At 36.6% G+C, this 16,900-nt stretch overlaps 1 protein-coding gene across 2 annotated transcripts in view; it reads left to right on the top strand.

The window, feature by feature from the left end:
- The window catches only part of ARHGAP18 (Rho GTPase activating protein 18), a 61,598-nt gene extending 44,971 nt beyond the window's left edge, over positions 1–16,627 (top strand). For both annotated transcript variants that reach the window (XM_026845461.1, XM_026845460.1), the window contains 6 exons: positions 2,392–2,474; positions 3,698–3,904; positions 4,712–4,858; positions 10,589–10,713; positions 11,852–11,913; positions 14,248–16,627. In XM_026845461.1, coding sequence (XP_026701262.1) covers positions 2,392–2,474; positions 3,698–3,904; positions 4,712–4,858; positions 10,589–10,713; positions 11,852–11,913; positions 14,248–14,339 — 716 coding nt within the window. In that variant the 3' untranslated portion in view covers positions 14,340–16,627. The remainder of the gene's footprint in view (positions 1–2,391; positions 2,475–3,697; positions 3,905–4,711; positions 4,859–10,588; positions 10,714–11,851; positions 11,914–14,247) is intronic.
- Positions 16,628–16,900: the final 273 nt, after the last annotated feature.

The raw sequence follows: 16,900 nt of genomic DNA, 5'->3' as shown, positions 1-16,900 counted from the left end.
AACAGTATGACTTCTCTTGAATGGGCATATTTTTACTAATGTACAAATAACACTTTTCATGTAACATCTATTTTAATAGTTTACACATAAAATGAAAGCACACTTCTGCTTTCTGATGTTTCTGATAGTTGTTAGGAGGTATAGATAGGTTATAAGGAAAATGTTTATAAACTAATACCATTATATACAATATTTGCTTAAAAAAACCCCAACAGCAACGGTATAGTAGTTCTGAAGAAAATCTAACAAACGACAATTTTTACTGTTTAGGATATTTTATCCATTCACAACAGGAAAAGTTAGAGCAGAATAGTCATAACTGCCGATCATCCCTGGTCCCTTGAGATCAGCAGTTCCTGTGAAAATGTTCTCCTTGCCAGCTGGTCACCAAGACAGCAAACACACTAGCTGTAATTTAAAGAGACCAGCTTGGTGATGTGAATCAGGAGTGAGAACCCACATACATGAACTCCCCAGCCAACATAGGAGGGCAAGTTTCAGAAAAACCTATTCCCCTTGTCTGTAGTCAGAGCAATGGCTCATTTCTAAGGGCCATTTTCAGAGAATTCCCATGGACAGGCAGACAGACAAATATTCTTAAAAACTGTGGGCTGTGTCAGTCTCCAGGTTGTGAGTTGCCTTTCAAGGCCCTTAAGTTGGTGGGAGTAGGGGGCTGGTGCTTAGGCCTGCTACATAGTGTTGTTGATTTTGCAGTACTGAGTGGCAAGTTAAAGCTGTCCAGAATGCTTTCAACTGATGCTGGCAGCAAACAGCTCCTCAAGGTTGTTCCACTTACCAGATACTGATTGGAGCCAAGAGGGTTTCTGCTTGGTCTGAAGGCTTATGTGGTTTTACTTACCCAGAAAATTCTCAGGTGCCAAGATCCAAAACACTTTCTGCATCGAGCCAAAACAGACATAGCACTTCATAGCCTCCCAGTGTTTAAATTGTCTGCCCATCTTGTTACTTACATGTAATAAGACTAGGTGGTAGAGAAAAAGGGCCATCTTTGTGACAGTAATCAGTGTTTTTCATGATCCTGTGACTAAGTAGTGTGGTTAGAAATAAGTATTTAAACAACTTGATTTAAACAATTTGATTTTATAATTTAAGGAACAGCTAAAATTCAGTTGTTATTTAGGTGAACAGACAGAAAACCTTGATTTAAGTAACAAATCTTACTTGTTTTGCAGTTGTATTTTTGCTTGCTTTCCTAGGAAAAGATTGATTCTTGTTGGTTTTTAAACATTGTGACATGGGGTTTTGGAATAAATTTAAGCCTTACTTTCTAGAACAGGTAGATACACTGTTATCACTACTCGCGTGTTTTAGATAGCTGTATAATTTGTCATTTATTCAAGTACTTAATTTTTATTATGGTAGAAAGTAGTCAGTAAGTTTTGTGGGTTTTTTTCATCTATGAACTTTTTTTTCTGGTGGTACCTCCCAAAGTGATGTGGATGAAATGTATTTGAGATAGCAATTCAGTTGGAATCCCAGCAGAATGCATGAGAACAGCCCAGTTGAATTTTGAAATAGTGTGATAAAACCATGTCAAGTGCAGGTACCTCCTTCTTCACTTGTTTTAGATATGGCTTGATTCATTGGGAATCTGCTGAGAATACTTGCCAGAGCATGTCCTCTAAAGCATAACAGGAGGAAGTTTATCGTAAGTGACAAACATGAGAGAGCTGGGGCTTTCTGCTGCTCCACACTGCCAGAATGTAGGAGCTCTTCAGGGAGGTGGGGGAGTGTAGGGATGCGCTCATCCTGCACCTTGGGTGGATGAATCACTGCTGAGCAATTGGGTAAAAGGCAGAACCAACGTCACTTTTCTTTAATTATACTTTGGGACGTTTGGTATGGCACTCACTGCTGTGAGTGTGTGCAAAGCTTCTCTGCTCTTGGCCTTATCCCTGCTGGTTTGCCATTGCAGCTGCTGCTGCTTATGTTGCTGGAGACCTGCCTTATTCAGCAACACGTGGTATTCATTCTGCGTGGGTGACTTGGGAGACCATGCAACTGTTAAGGCAATCAGAGAAACTGTGAAAGCAGTTTTGAATGTACCCTTTCATATGTTGGGGCACAGGCTCAAAAAGGGAGGAATTGTTAACTGACTATTTCTTCTTCTAACATTGCAAAATAACGAATCACAAGGCATCTAGAAAATATTGCCAGAAGACTGCTGAGTCATACAGCAACTGAATCCTGAAAGAACATTTGGAAATGAGTATCAGAAAACAAAGATTTGCCAGTCCTTTGTCATACTATGACAATTAGCCATGTGTATGTATTCAGCATTTTGCAAGAGGTTTCCACTCTGAAATCATGCTTTTTGAAGAGGACAAATGACAATTTTAAAATACTGAGGTTCATGTGCTTCACTGGCAGATCTTCCAACGAAGAAACAGCAACTACAAGCTTTGAATCTTTTGGTTCTCCTTCTACCTGAAGCAAACAGAGACACTCTGAAGGTTAGAATTGCTAATGCTTTTTTTCCTGCACAAATATTTTGTCTGTTTCTGTGAATCCACTACAATGAATGCTGTTGTCTTTTAACATTCTTTTTTTTCAGTTCCAACTTAATGCTGAAACTAGTGATTCTTTCTTTTTTTCATATTTCACAGAACTTCAGAAAAAACCACCAACCTTAGGACCCCAATTCCTCCCAAATGACTTTTAAGAATGTGACTTGAAACTTTTCCAGGAGATTGCAGTAATAATCTCCCAGTGAACGACCTTTTCTCTTACAAGTTTTGTTCCTTATTTTGCAGCAGCAGCAGTCATTATTTCCAATGCAAAAAATAAACAGTCTTAGAATACTATGGAAGAGAGTTTGCTTGTATGAAATGGGTTTAGCTCTTCATTTTTATTCCTTACTTTGGTCTGTTTGTTTCTGCTCTCAGTAAGCTAGAAATTTATACTTCCTATTGGTATTTTCAGCACGTTACATGGAGTCTTCCAATTTGGGCTTGTCCTTTTGTAGCAAAGCTATTCATCTTTTTTCAGAATATGCTTACTATTAAAATTGCTACAATCAAAAATGAATTTGCAGGATTTGTGTAGGATGCAGAACATCTTCTATTACAGGCAAAAAATCCTCTTAGGTCTTATTGTTTAAACATGACTTTCTTTTTGAAAGCCCTACTTTGTAGAAAGCAGTTAGGAGGCTCCTGAGCTGAGTTACAAATATCTGGAACTGAATGAATTGAAGATTGTCAGTTTCTAAGTGGCTACCTGTCATTCACAATGCAGTGGTTTACTCATGAATTGCTTACCTTACAGAACTAGCCACTCCATGTGTGCATAACCATGACAGCAGGCACTATTGTGTTCACTTTCAATTTAAGAAAAGGCAACAATAATGTTTTCACAGGCATCTGTGGGATGCTACTTATGTACCTACATAACAAGAGTTTTGAAAAAAAACCTTACTGTGCGGGGTTTCAAAGTCACTTGGATGCTTTTGAAAATGTTATCCATGAAAATAACAAGTATTATTTACTTCATTAATTAAAGGAAACAAAACTTGCATTACAGTCCTGTGAACAAACGTATCCACACTTCCTATTATTGATTGCTTTTAATGTGGTTTTATTAGGAATGAAGAGCTTTTTCCAAAAAATATGTAACATCATGTTTCACTGGTAATGTTTTCATGCGCAGAGTTGAGCTGTAAGTTTTGCTGTTATTTCAGGCACTTCTTGAATTCCTCCAAAGGGTAATTGATCATCGAGACAAAAATAAAATGACGTTAAACAATGTTGCGATGGTGATGGCCCCAAACCTTTTCACGTTTCATGGGTTTGGCTCAAAGGCTATTGAACAAAGCGAGTTTGTTATGGCAGCTGGAACAGCGAATGTCATGCGCTTTATGATTCGGTACCAAAAAATTCTCTGGACAGTAAGTGTATTCTTGACTGGGGGTGGGGGAAATCATAGATTTTGCAAACAAAACATCTGAACAAAGAAATAATATGAACTTACTTCTATGATTTAGAGAAAGATCAGCCCCATTCAGCTGGGTTCTTGCTCATAGGTAACTTATGGGAGTGAAACAGAGTCATTACATCCTATGCTAGAGTTAAGCTCCGATGGTCGGAGTTTTAATATTGTATGTACCATATGTGAACTCAAAAATAAGTCCTCGGGGGATCTTTGTATTTGCCTATCAGTATACATTGTTATGAGGAATTTATTAATTTATGCTTAGAGATATTAGCAGGAAACACAGTGTTTTAGCCCATTTCCCTTTTGGGCCAAACTTCATGTTATATAAGGTATGTTTTGATAAAACATGAAATTGTGCCATGGTCTCAAACAAAGCTCTAACTTAGACTGGAGAAGTACAGGCTTTGTTGTCCATCAACAACTTTAAACAGTTTTGACCTTTGCTGCATGTGAGGAAAAGTTTTTATCATTGTTGTGCAGACTAAGTGTTGAGTGAATCTTTTTGGCTGAGGAAAGTAAAAACACTGCATGATTCCACCTCTCTTCCCCTGAAAGCTTACTGAGTAGAATATAACATCACAAAATGAGTAGTTTTTCAGTTGTTTCACAGCGTTTATATTATTTGAGTCTAATTATTACTGAAAATAAAGACTTTTTTTTTGCATTCTACCTGACAATCTGTCAGTTTACAAAGTTTTGATAAGTTAGCTGCTTAAGGAAAGTATATAGGTATTCATACTTACTATCTATATTCATCTAGATTCCTAAGTTTATTGTTAACCAAGTGAGGAAACAAAACACTGAAAGCCAGAAGAAGGAAAAAAAGGACAAAGCTATGAAGAAACTTCTGAAAAAGATGGCGTATGACCGGGAAAAACATGAGAAACAGGAGAAGACCCCTAATGATGTAAGGAATCATACATCTGAAATACTTTATTAATACGACTCATCACTATTAAAAAAGTCAATATAGTGGAAGGGATGTCTACATTTAATTTAACTAAGAATTTTGATAGATAGCAGGTTAATATTGTTTTCATAGTTTATGGGTTACCAGCATGACACATTTAGAGGGTTGGGCTGTTTCTTTTCCCAGATTTTTCAAGACATTTCTATTCTGAAAAATTATGTTCCACATGTTTCAGTTTGGACATCTGAAACAAAACTACATTAGGTCTGTATCTGTAGAGGGAGCAAGTGTTGTGACAAAAGTATTACTGTACCCATGTTTAGATGCATTGCTACCCTATGGAAGTCACAGCAGACCATGCGTTGACTTCAAAACAAAAAGATCTAGATTTCACTATTTGATATTTAATAGCATTTGGAAACAAAGATAGCATTTAATCCTTCTTCCTCCTACAGGACTTCCCAAGCCACTGAACTCTTTGCCTCAATAAATCTTTAACTATTCCTTGTAAAGCGGAGCATGCTAGAGCATGCACAGTGTGCTTACTCCAAGAAAACCCAAAGGGTGAAACAAATGTAAAAAACCTGATAAACTGCTTCTTAGGCAGCTATTGTCCAAGTGTCTACTCCCAATTTACCCCTGTGTATATAATCTACAGTTCAGCATCTCTCCATTAGGTAATTGACTTCTGCCAGACCAATCAGCAATGTCAAGGCATGAGTTTCAGCATAACACTCTTCACACATTCTTCACAATGAAAAAAAACCCTCCAAAACTGTGGCATTATAGTGTTATTTTTTCCTGTCTTTAGAAATATTTTAATTGAACTGTTTTCACTGACATCAAAACTTTTCAAAAATATATCTTGTGTACCATAAATTGCTTATTATTTATGATGTCAAGGAAGTTAATAATTACAGTTTTTTGAAGCTCATTAGTCTATACAGTATAATATGTTAATTATAATGCATTTGAAATAATGATTCCAAAGTTATTTTAAATATGTTAACAGGTAACACCAAGTATGTGTATCCTGATAACATAATGAATACATACAGATTTAGGTAGCATGAAAATACCACCTTGTGGGTTGAAGTCATATTGAAGATTCTGGTGAATTAGAGACATCTTGTGGTAGCTTGTAAAAATGCACCGGACTGAATGGTGTTCTTTCTTCTCAAGTATGTGTATAGCAAAGTGTTACAGAAAAAGGTTGTCATATGCTAATAAAGGCATTTTTTTAAGCTACTAAGCTAAAAAATAGAATACAGCAAAAGAATAATTTATAATATCCCCCAAATCTGCCTGGTTTGATCTTGCAAGTATGCCTTTTTTTTTTTTTTTTTTTTTTTTTTTTTTTTTTTTTTAATGTGCATATATCTGGATCCTTTGGACAACTGCATCCAATATCTGCTGGAGACTAATATTTCAGTGTTCTTACCTCATTTTGTATGCGATATTTGACACATCTCTTAATGTCCAAAATTAATTAATTCCCCAGGCATCACTTTGCCTTACTTTCATTTCTATCTATATGAAGGAATCTATTCACAGAATGAGGGCTTAAAATTTTAAAATAAAGCTAATTAAACACTGACATTTGTTTTACACTGTCTAATAAGAAAAGAATTCTTTGAATACAATTCAGTTATGATGAGATGATACTTAATGCTGCCATCCCCTGTTCAACATTGAAATAACAGCAAATACACTGAAATAGGCAAATGCTGTTGCAAATTCAGGTACTGGATTTTTTTGTAATTCAGTGCTGTTGGTCTTTTAGAGTAAAATATGCCTTTTTAATCCACTGGAGAGTTAGAACTGAAGTCTCATGTAATACATTCTTACTCAAATGTAAATATAAAGTTACGATTCAGTAATTTCCTTTAAGCCCTAGAATTCTGTGGTGGTTTTTTTTTGGGGGGGGTTGGTTTTTTTTGTTTGTTTGTGTTTTTTTTCAAAATTAAATGGTACAGTTTTTCACAAATCCTTCATGCTTATTTGAAACATTCAGTCATCTGGGTGCCTGAGAACACATTACTCTTAAAATCATATTCACAAATTGGTAAGGCTTCATTGTGAATGACAATTTTATGTATTTTTCCAAGTAAAAAATTGTCTCAGTCTTGAAGGAAAATTTGTTGTGACCCCCTCCCCCCCAATTTTCATTTTATACTTCCTTAATTTGAAATCGAGGTGACTTTCCTGTGCAGTTCCTGAACTGCATTTCAGTATTCGGTGGCGAGTGAGGCACCCAGGTTTGTGGTGAATCCCCAATCCAGTGAAAACCATTTGAAACTTTTGAGAGCTAATTATCTTGCATGCAGCTGAATACAAACTATGTAAAAGTTGCTATTTTCTACCACATGCACCCCATGTGATAGATGGACAGAGCTTGAGTCACTTCCATACTCTCCAGAAATACTTCACTATCTGCATTCTTAATAGCAGTCAGCCCATTTGGATAAAATTTCATCTTATCTCTGATGAGGCCTCTCTATCAATCACATTTCCCCTTTTAAGACAGAGGTTAAATAGCATTTACTGCAAAATTTGGGCAAGATCTCTGTACAGGGCTGAGAGTGGTTAATATTAGAGGGCTCACGAGGGTTAATTGAAAGTGTTTAATGTTAGAGGGTTAGTGAGGGTTAATTGCTTTTTGAGATACCTCTGCATACCTATGGCCCCAAGTCAGTGTTAGGGATTAAGTCTTTATGTTGCTGTTGGGGCCATAGTGCTCTAGCCAGGCAAAGAAAGATGCCCTCAAGACTGGAAATTTACTTACTAGCATTAGCCAGATTTATACCATCTGTCATGTATTCCTCTGTATGTTGCAATTGTTCCAAAAAAAAAAGGATCAGTTGTGTTAGCAGCACAGTGCAATGCTACTGGGCTTATCAGGTTAGAATAACCATGGTATCCCATAGCTGTGGTGTTTGCATGACCTGTTTGAATTTTCATAGTATAAGTTACTGACTCTTGCTGAACTTGTTATTCGCTGCAGTGCCAGATTTTTTACTAAAAAAATTTCTACCTGCTAAACCATTTCTCTATATATAGTTTTGCAGTTGTTTGTCCTAAACTAGGTGCATCACTTCACAGTTCAGAGAACAACTGGATCTCATTTCTCTCAGACTTTGTCTCCCATGTAGCAAGATCTTTTTGAATTCCTGTTTTGTTCTTCATAAGGCTCATGCCCTATTCCTGCTTGGTATCATTCACACATTTAATATTATATATATTATATAATATATTGTGTCATCTGAGTAGTTAGTGAAAATATTGCACAGTCACTTCATTCCTATCTTCAGTTAGCCTGATGAATATTTAAGTGTGTTATGCAAAATGGAACAGGAGAATCTGGAAGAGACCCACCCCATATCCTGTAACCAAGCAGCTGTGGTTCTTTTGGGATATAAAGGTCCAAGTCCCTCTGAAAAGAAAGAATTTGAAATAAGATATCTACTTCACAGGTGACGTGCTGTGCTGCTACAGACTAAATACTGTAGGCCAGTGTGTTTTCCATCAACTAAAGATGTATCTCTCTTCAGGTTTTTGAAGTGTGCAGGTACCTAACTCAACCAGAGGTTTCAGTGTTAGGAACCTCATCCCGAGAGAGCCTGTGAGGCAGGAGAGGGGACTCACAAACTAGTCAGCATAGGTGACCCACCTTTCAGCTTATTGTCAATCTCCTTATAGGTACTTGGCTTATATGTTGTGATGTAGAGCCCTAACTTGGATGTTTTGAACTGTGCTGTGCAGAGAACGGGTCCTTCTGTGACTCTGCTCCTTGAGGTTTTATGGCCGCACTTTCTTTCCCACCAACTTGCACAGTAAATGGGCTAGGGGATGCTCAGTAGCTGTTCACTCTGTAGCTGGGCTCCATGAACATACTGTGCAGCTGAGCATGAGTTCTTCTGTAAGTGCAGGTGGTGAAAGTGGCAAAATATATTCATTAGCTGAGCTAGTAATGATTCTGTCTGAATAAACAAAGTAATTATTCTGTTTGATCAGTGACCATAGCGTTACAGCTCTGTGGACATTTCTTGTTCTTTTTCTCATATACTCAAAGCAGGCAGGTTTTTAAATCATTTGTCATATGCCTGCTGTATAGAGGAAAAAAAAACGTTATCCAGCCGAAGGTTGGAAAAACTCCATTAAAATTAACTGCGACAAAATTATACAGAATGGTATACAAAGATGAAAACTAATTTAAATTTACTGTGCTGAATTTGATGAAAGACCAGTTAGGGACACCTGTAAATGAACATTTCATCCTTAAAAGCTTCCTTTCATTTTCACTGAATCACTTTTGCCAGATTCCCAACAATTGGGAAAGAGGCAAAAGATTTCTAAGCAGGAGTTAGTGGCTAAAGCCACTATTTCCAGAGGTGGAGGCCTTAAAGAACAGATTTCACAAATTTAGGGATAAATGCAGGGAGTTGCTCTTTGAGAACACATCAATCTTACAAATCTTTGATTCCATGATACTATGAAGCAAATTCACCGTTTGCTGATTCTTAATGCTTTAGACATAAATAGTTATTATGTCTAGTATTTTTAAATCCATAAATAATAAGGCTGGATATAGCTAGATTGTTTGGTTAAAATTACTTGCCATAGCTCATCATTTGTATAGTAACGAGCCTTTAGCTTTCTCAGGAAGCTGTGCTTCTGATTCTGCTCACGTTCATACTTGTTCTATATTCGTTTAACTCTGATGGTTTCAGAGAAGCTATTCTAGATTCACAGGTGCCCAGATTTGTTCATTGATTATGGCAGAAGAAATGTTCAGCCTTACAATTGCAGTAAATAGGGGGGGGAAAAAGAGAATGAACTGTCATAATCAACCTTGACTACTGAGACTCTCACATTTCTTTTCCTATCAAAATGAGTACATTTGGGTAAATGGTAATGTAATACGAATAGAAAAATTACCTCAAGATTTCCAGGAACAGAAATTAGGACCTTATTCACAAATAAATTATGCCTTTTGTAACTTCGAATGTCATGTACTGCAAGATGAGCAAAAAACCTGTCCTTTGGAGCCCTTCTTCTCTGTAACTAATATGATTGATATTCATCATCAAGGATTTGAGGGTTGAAATAAAATACAAATCCATTATTTAGTCAGACCTTCAGGTTGACTAGCTGAATATATTCTGGAGAATAAAAAATAGGGAGAAAAAACTACAGTAGTGAGTATCTGTTTTAAAAGGAAATAGTACTTGAAAAGAGGAATCACTTAAAGTAGACTGACCTGTGAATACTTTGTGATTTCTTTTTTTGGCACAAAATTCAGATTAAATGAAATTGGAAAGGTTTCTTCTGGAAATTTTAGCGAGGGGGCGGTGCAGGGGGGTTACCTGGCTTTCATACTTGCAGGAAGTCCCTTTCCACATCAATCTCATATGTTTCTTATCTTACCAAAGTGTGGTTTTAATATAGCAGTAATTATTATTGTTGTTCTTGACATCTTTGAAAAATAATTAAACACTACTGTTCGTTTGTTCTAAAGTTCTCCCTGCTGTTAAAAAGAGATTCGGACAGATATAATTTACTGAATGTATGTAGTACATGTAGTTATCATATTTCCGCAGCAAAGTGTAGTAGATAGTAGTTAAGTACAGAGCACTGTACTAGGTTACTTATACCATACTGTATTTTGAGAAGCTCATGATAGCTAGCTGCTAGAAGCTTTGTTCCAACACCGTTATTGCTTTGCAGGCTGATGTTCCTCAGGGAGTGATACGGGTGCAAGCTCTTCATCTTTCGAAAGTTTCCATGGCAATACAGCTGACAGAAGAACTGAAAGCTGGTGATATAGTAGCCAGGTTTCTCAGCCAGAAAAGGTACAAATGCATTTTTGTTTTGTTATCATTTTGGGAGAAGTGGCTTTACATATATCAAGAAAAAAGTTTTCAAATACTTTAAGTCCAGTTCATGAACTTTTCAGCTGAATTTAGCCATTAGAATACATGCTTGAGGAATTAACTTACCACTCCTAATGTCAATAAAGCTCACAAAGCCTTCAGGAATACATGAGTGCCATTAGTAAAAAATTAATTGGTGTTTAATATGATGGCTCTGGAATAGTTTTGTAACTTTCTGGGAACAAGACAGAAGGAAACTCCAAGAAAATAAGTGTAGGAGACAAAGGAATGAGGAAAAGAGAAATAAAATATTTTGTAAAAAAAATGGTTTTTTGCGAGATAAATATGTGTAAATGTCATGCATGTGCAGTGATTTAAAAGGAAAGCTACATTTGTGTCATCCAAATCCATTTATATTTATATATATATATATCTCTATCTCAGACTTAGCAAAAAAAAATTTAACACATGTGCATCATATATAACTATTCATGCTAAAGTAATAATATGATACACTAGTTGAGATTAAGAAGCTGCTTTTTTCTAAATGCTGTTTTTAGAGGTTTACACTTTCGACAGAAAGTTATTTTCTGGCTGTGCCTTATTACTACAATTAAGCAGAGAGAATAATAGAGTCTCTTTATAATACAGGGGCTTTATTCTTCCACTGTCCTTTTTTTACTTCTCTTAGTTGCAGCAAAATTAAAACCAGCAAGAATGTGGTTTCTCCCACCCAACCATAAGACTTGTTCAGAACTATGAATTGTTTGAGGGGAATACTTATTTTTACAGCAGCAGTGAAAGAATAACTGGAGGGTAAATATCAGGCTACTTGCTAATAAGAGTGGAATTCTTATCTAAACCCCACAGTTTCTTCATATCTATCTTATTTTACCTTTTCTACAGTGTATTGCTCACTTGCAGGACTATTCATTTGCACTAGTATGCAGGGGTATTCTTGTTCACTTGCTGTATCAGTAAATGAGCATAAGCATGAAGGGTTTATGACAGCTACACTGCTGATCTTAATTAGCACACTTTCTCCCAGACACATCTAAGTGGCTGATGTACAAGCTTTTTTGCAATATAGTTATTTACTGTGTTTTGTTCCTGACAGTGGAAATCTCCAAACACTCAAGAGAGAAGAGGTCTTTCTTTACGAAATAGGAGGAAATATTGGTAAGAATGGCTTCTGAGCAACTTCTTTTGCTAGAATAGGATTCTGTGGTACATTGTCCAAGGGCTTCACTGTGGTTGCATTTTTATTCATGTCCCTAGTTCTCCCTGACACTAAGGCAGACAGTTAACCTTGGGGAGAAGGAAGCAGAGATGTTGGTGTGATCATTATATTAGTAGTATTTTATTATCTTTCCCAGAGGAAGACGGCAACTGTAACAGATGTTTCTGATATGTATGTACGGTGAAGAAGCACAGAAAGGTTGGGTAGGAAGGTGCCTGAAGTTCATCTTATTCATCTCTTTGTATTGGGGCATAATAAGTGAACGTACAGTCCTTCACGCTCTGCATTTGAGTGTTGCTTGCAGGTTCCTTTGGGGAAAAAAACACTCAACCAGAAAGATGACCTAATGATAAAATTTTCCAATGGTTAGTCTTTCATGCTCTGTGTCTTCCAGACCTTCTTGATTAAAGTAAATAGCATATCAGCAAGGTTAATGCCAAAGAATAATTTTAAACACGGTTCTGAAATTTTCCTTGTCGAATGCAGAAGTATTTTTGGGAATCAGTTTCTAATCACAGTATAAAAAAAAAAAAAAAAAAAAAAGAGAGAACTAGAAAACAGTATTGTATTGGTCTTACATTTACTTTTTTCTTAGTAACTGTGACCTGTCAAACTTTATTTAAAGTTATAAAATTCCATGCCCAGTATTTCTGTACTCTGCAAGTTTAAATCCTGTATGTAAACTGCTATTTCTAGATTTTTTTTCCTTTTTACCTAATCACTGTTTTAAATAATTTTTTGTGTGTATGTGTCTGAACCAAAAGACTTACACTAAATTAAAAATAACACTTTCCTATGTTCCCTACAACGGATATATTTTAGTGTTTTTACTAAGTTTGATGGCAAAAAAGGAGTTACTAAAATATCTGGATGCCAGGTTAACATATTATATGTTCTCTTGCATATCCAGTAAGTACACACATATGCTATGCCTGTTAAAACAGGTTGTGATTCCAGATGTAAAACTTTTTTTTAAGGAGAGAAGTGTCTTGTTTATTGTACAGAGGTGTAATCATTGTAGAAAAAAGTTTTTGTAACAGAATTCCAGTGAAACTGGAACAACCTAGTATCACTTTAAACATGTGACAGAAATAGTATGTGTTTTAGAGAAAATACATGGCTAGTTGCTGATTTGGTTTGTTTTGTTATGAAATAGGATAGGAAGTTTAGATGTTTCCTCTGTCTGAATGGTTTACTTCCAGACAATTTCAACTTTAGTCAGCCCTTGTAAATACTAGTCTTTATTAATACTTTCAGTTGAGATAAGAGAAACTCCCTGATTTTAATCTGCTGTACGGGTTTAAGTAAACCAGCTGTCCTGGTCTTTGCCATTTCTCTTTCTCTGCCCAATGTTACTAACTCACATTGAGGGACCCCAAAAGTGGGAACACTTGACAGGCTCATGATATACTCTTATGTTTACATTTATGCTCATAATTGTTACATGCACAGTGCTGCAGTCCTGTCCCCTAGCAGATGGAGCTGCTGAAGTCTCCAGACATTTTCTAAGTACTTGGTACACTATAGGGCTCCAGGGCACTGAACGGGACTTCTATCATTTCTTCGTGACCAGGACTGGGTCAGGACATGGCAAACCACTGTCTCTGTGCTCTCACTGCCTGACCATGCTGCCCTGTGTTGGGGAAAGGGCCGAGTTCAGCAGCGTGGGCAGTACAGGTTGTGTAGATTGGGACAGAAATCCTCTAGAGAAGACAGTCTGCCACCTGGCAAGGAGAGCAGATGGAGAGGGAGCAGATAGAGACTGATCCTGGTTGAGCCGGGAGTTTTGCTTTCTTGCCTGCTCTGCACCAGGAGTCCACATAGCTGGCAGACAAACCCAGCTGCAATGTTGCACCTCTGCTTGCCTCCCGCTTCAGGAGCACAGGTGCTGGAAACATCTGGCTGGCACACGAGCCATCTACCCCAATCACTTGCAGAGATGGGTAGGAGAGGGGCTGTGATGTAGAGCTGCAAATGCATGAAATAGTGTTTTGCCTGTAGGGGAATGGGAGTAGGCAGATCTTGATGGATCAGCATATGCTATTTTCATCATAGCTACTAGATGTAAATTAATTTCTTGTAATGCACCAAGAACACTGTACTACTTTTCCCTCCTATGACAGTAACAAGTGCTTCAGCTGCATTGTCCTTTGTTTAATAACACACAGAGAGGGCTTGAAAACCTAAATGGAATAAAACAGTGACAGGAACTTTGAAAGTTGTTTCCTTTCTTTTTTGGTACCAATGTAACCACGTATCTCTTCTATTTCTAGGAGAACGCTGCCTTGATGATGATACCTATATGAAGGACCTATACCAGCTCAACCCAAATGCTGAGTGGGTTATAAAATCTAAGCAGAGCTAAGCTCATCACTAATGGCAAAAGAACCACCTATGGACTTACTTTGTAAGGATGAATGTTTCAAAGGGATAGTGCATCCTTTCACCATTGAATTGTGTTATATGTATTAATAGACTCCTATCCAGTTTAAAAAAAAAAAAAAAAAAAAAAGTGATGGAAACCCAACAGTGATTACCAGTAAATTTTCAGTTTTACTTGCAGCAAAATTTTTGAGAGCACTGTTTTCCCACTCATATTTGAAATAAGAATAAGTACCTTAAATATTTTAATGGCACTAATCTACCTCCCATCTGGTAGGTCTTGTTTCAGAAGAATTTATTCTTCAAACAGATGTTTAACCTCTTTAATATTAGAGATCTACAATCTGTTTGTGTATAATTGTGTGTTCATATAGGTCTTTACAGTGCTTATACACTGGAGAACCAAATCCTGATCAGCACTCCTGAATGGTACAGTATTAAAAATACCTAAAACCAGTCATATGAATTTCCCAAGTAAGTGTGAAATTCACAGGAAAAAACTGCAATGCAATATACTTTGTCTTTGGAAGTCCTAGTTTTGTTCACTTTCTAGGTAAAGTTGGATGAAAACTGTTTAAAAACAACTGTGAAAATGCTTTCTATGCAGCTTTTTTGCTAGATCTTTTAAATATTTTTTATTCTTGTTCAGTTGTCTTTAGATTATTAAAAAAAAAAAAAAAGAAAAGAAAAAGAAAAAAAGGAGCGTGTGACAAGGTGAGTAATTTCTAAAGCTCACCACTCTTTGCAGTGTCCTTTCTGGAATATTGTCATGCACTAGAAAGACCTTTAGGTTTTTCATCAATGATATGCAGCCATGTTTCATACACTTGTTTCAGTTTTTTTGGACATCTGATAGATTGCATTTTATTAACTGCCAAAACCTGCCAATTACTAGCATGATAAAAACTTCCAGGAAGAAGAAAGTAACTGTGAAAGAAACTGTGGTCTAAATTTCATTGGTAGCAATCCACCAAACCTTTCAATCAAAATAAGTGTAAAGATCTACTGTGGAGCTCATACAGCCTTTTTGAATATTCTTTACCATCAGCTTTATGTCTGGTCTATCCTGGACGAGGCTAGAAATCAAGTTCTGATTTCCCTTATGCCGATAGATGCTGTCTAAACCACTTCAGAAATTAATAGTCCAATGGTGAACTATGGCAAATCCTTCTCTTTGCAGGGTAGTACTGAAAGCTCCCTGTGGAATTCACTGATAATGAATTATAGACGGATGTGGCTTGTTGCAGCACGAAGAGCTGTGGACTGTAGCTCAGAGCCCCAGTCCCACAGCAACACTTTGGGCTCACTGTCTTGTGTACCACTTTACAGTTTATTTGTAAACTAGCTCAGCCATGCTTAAGTGCTCACACCTACGTGCTGACTACCTGAAATAACTACTGTGAAATTATATTCTTGGAATGAAATATTTTCTTTCAATGCACACACAGAATTATATTGACCTCACAGGGAATATTCTACATACAATCAAGGACTGAATTATATATATTTTTTTTATGTGATCAAAGCTGATTAAAGGAATAAAGGGTCTTTCTGCTGAGCTTTAGATACAGGCCTTGGTGTTCTCAAAGTAACCACTGGAATTCTCCCTTTTATATATAAGCAGTGAAACAGAACTCTGAAAGGTCATAGAAAAATTAAACAGCTACTGATTAGTAATCCACAGCATATGAACAATTTTGGGGACCTAAGTATTTATTCTTTTTTAACGTCAAATCTGTCTTCATATGGAGAGGAAGCACTGAAGGGTTCTCCAAAGCAGGATAAATAAAATAGGAAATTGTTCTAATGTGACTGTACTGCCCACAATACTCCATCTACTTGGGTACCCCTGCATGGTACAGCGCCGTGCCACTGTGGGCAAACCCTGTAAGACAAAACACTTTTGTCAGTAGAACAAACCACACTCCCTGTTCTTTAAATGTAAGGAGTAGAGTAGAAAACCAGTACAATGCTTAGGTAAATATTTATTAATCTAATGTAATAAATATAAGGGGTTTTGTCACGTGATACAAAAATTATGTTTGTTTTCACAATACATTATAGTTCTGTGTAAGATTACTTGTTACTGGAACTCTAGATGTTATTTTAATCAGGAGTAAAGTGCAGATGATAGGAACAGCTGTACAGTTTCAGTATAAAATTACAACCACCCTGTGGCTATGATCTCTTAAATAACATTGTTTCTGGTTTAGTGCCATTATCTTTTTTTAATTTAAAAGCTCTTTTATAATTAAATGTTGTTTTTTCTGACTTCTTTTCTCATTTGAATTCTTCCATTTGTATGCAAAGCATACACAATTGACATGAAGTGGTGATTATTTTTTTAATTTCACACTTTATATCTTTGTAGGTAGGTTGTAGTTTTGTGTATGGAAACAGACATAAGATAGAGTCTTGCAACATGAATGACTGATGGGAAAGGGAATACTGGCTAGAAGTTTAAAACTTCACCGCAATCACAGCGCACCTTAGCTAAATCCGTAATATAACACAGTGAGGGAACAGCAGCCCTCTCAACATTTA

The sequence above is a fragment of the Athene cunicularia genome, assembly GCF_003259725.1.
Source record: "Athene cunicularia isolate RWA chromosome 3 unlocalized genomic scaffold, athCun1 chr3_part1, whole genome shotgun sequence".
NCBI classification, from domain to species: Eukaryota; Metazoa; Chordata; class Aves; order Strigiformes; family Strigidae; genus Athene; species Athene cunicularia.
The sequence above is the reverse complement of the archived record's forward strand: the minus strand, read 5'-3'. Positions and strand labels throughout refer to the sequence as shown.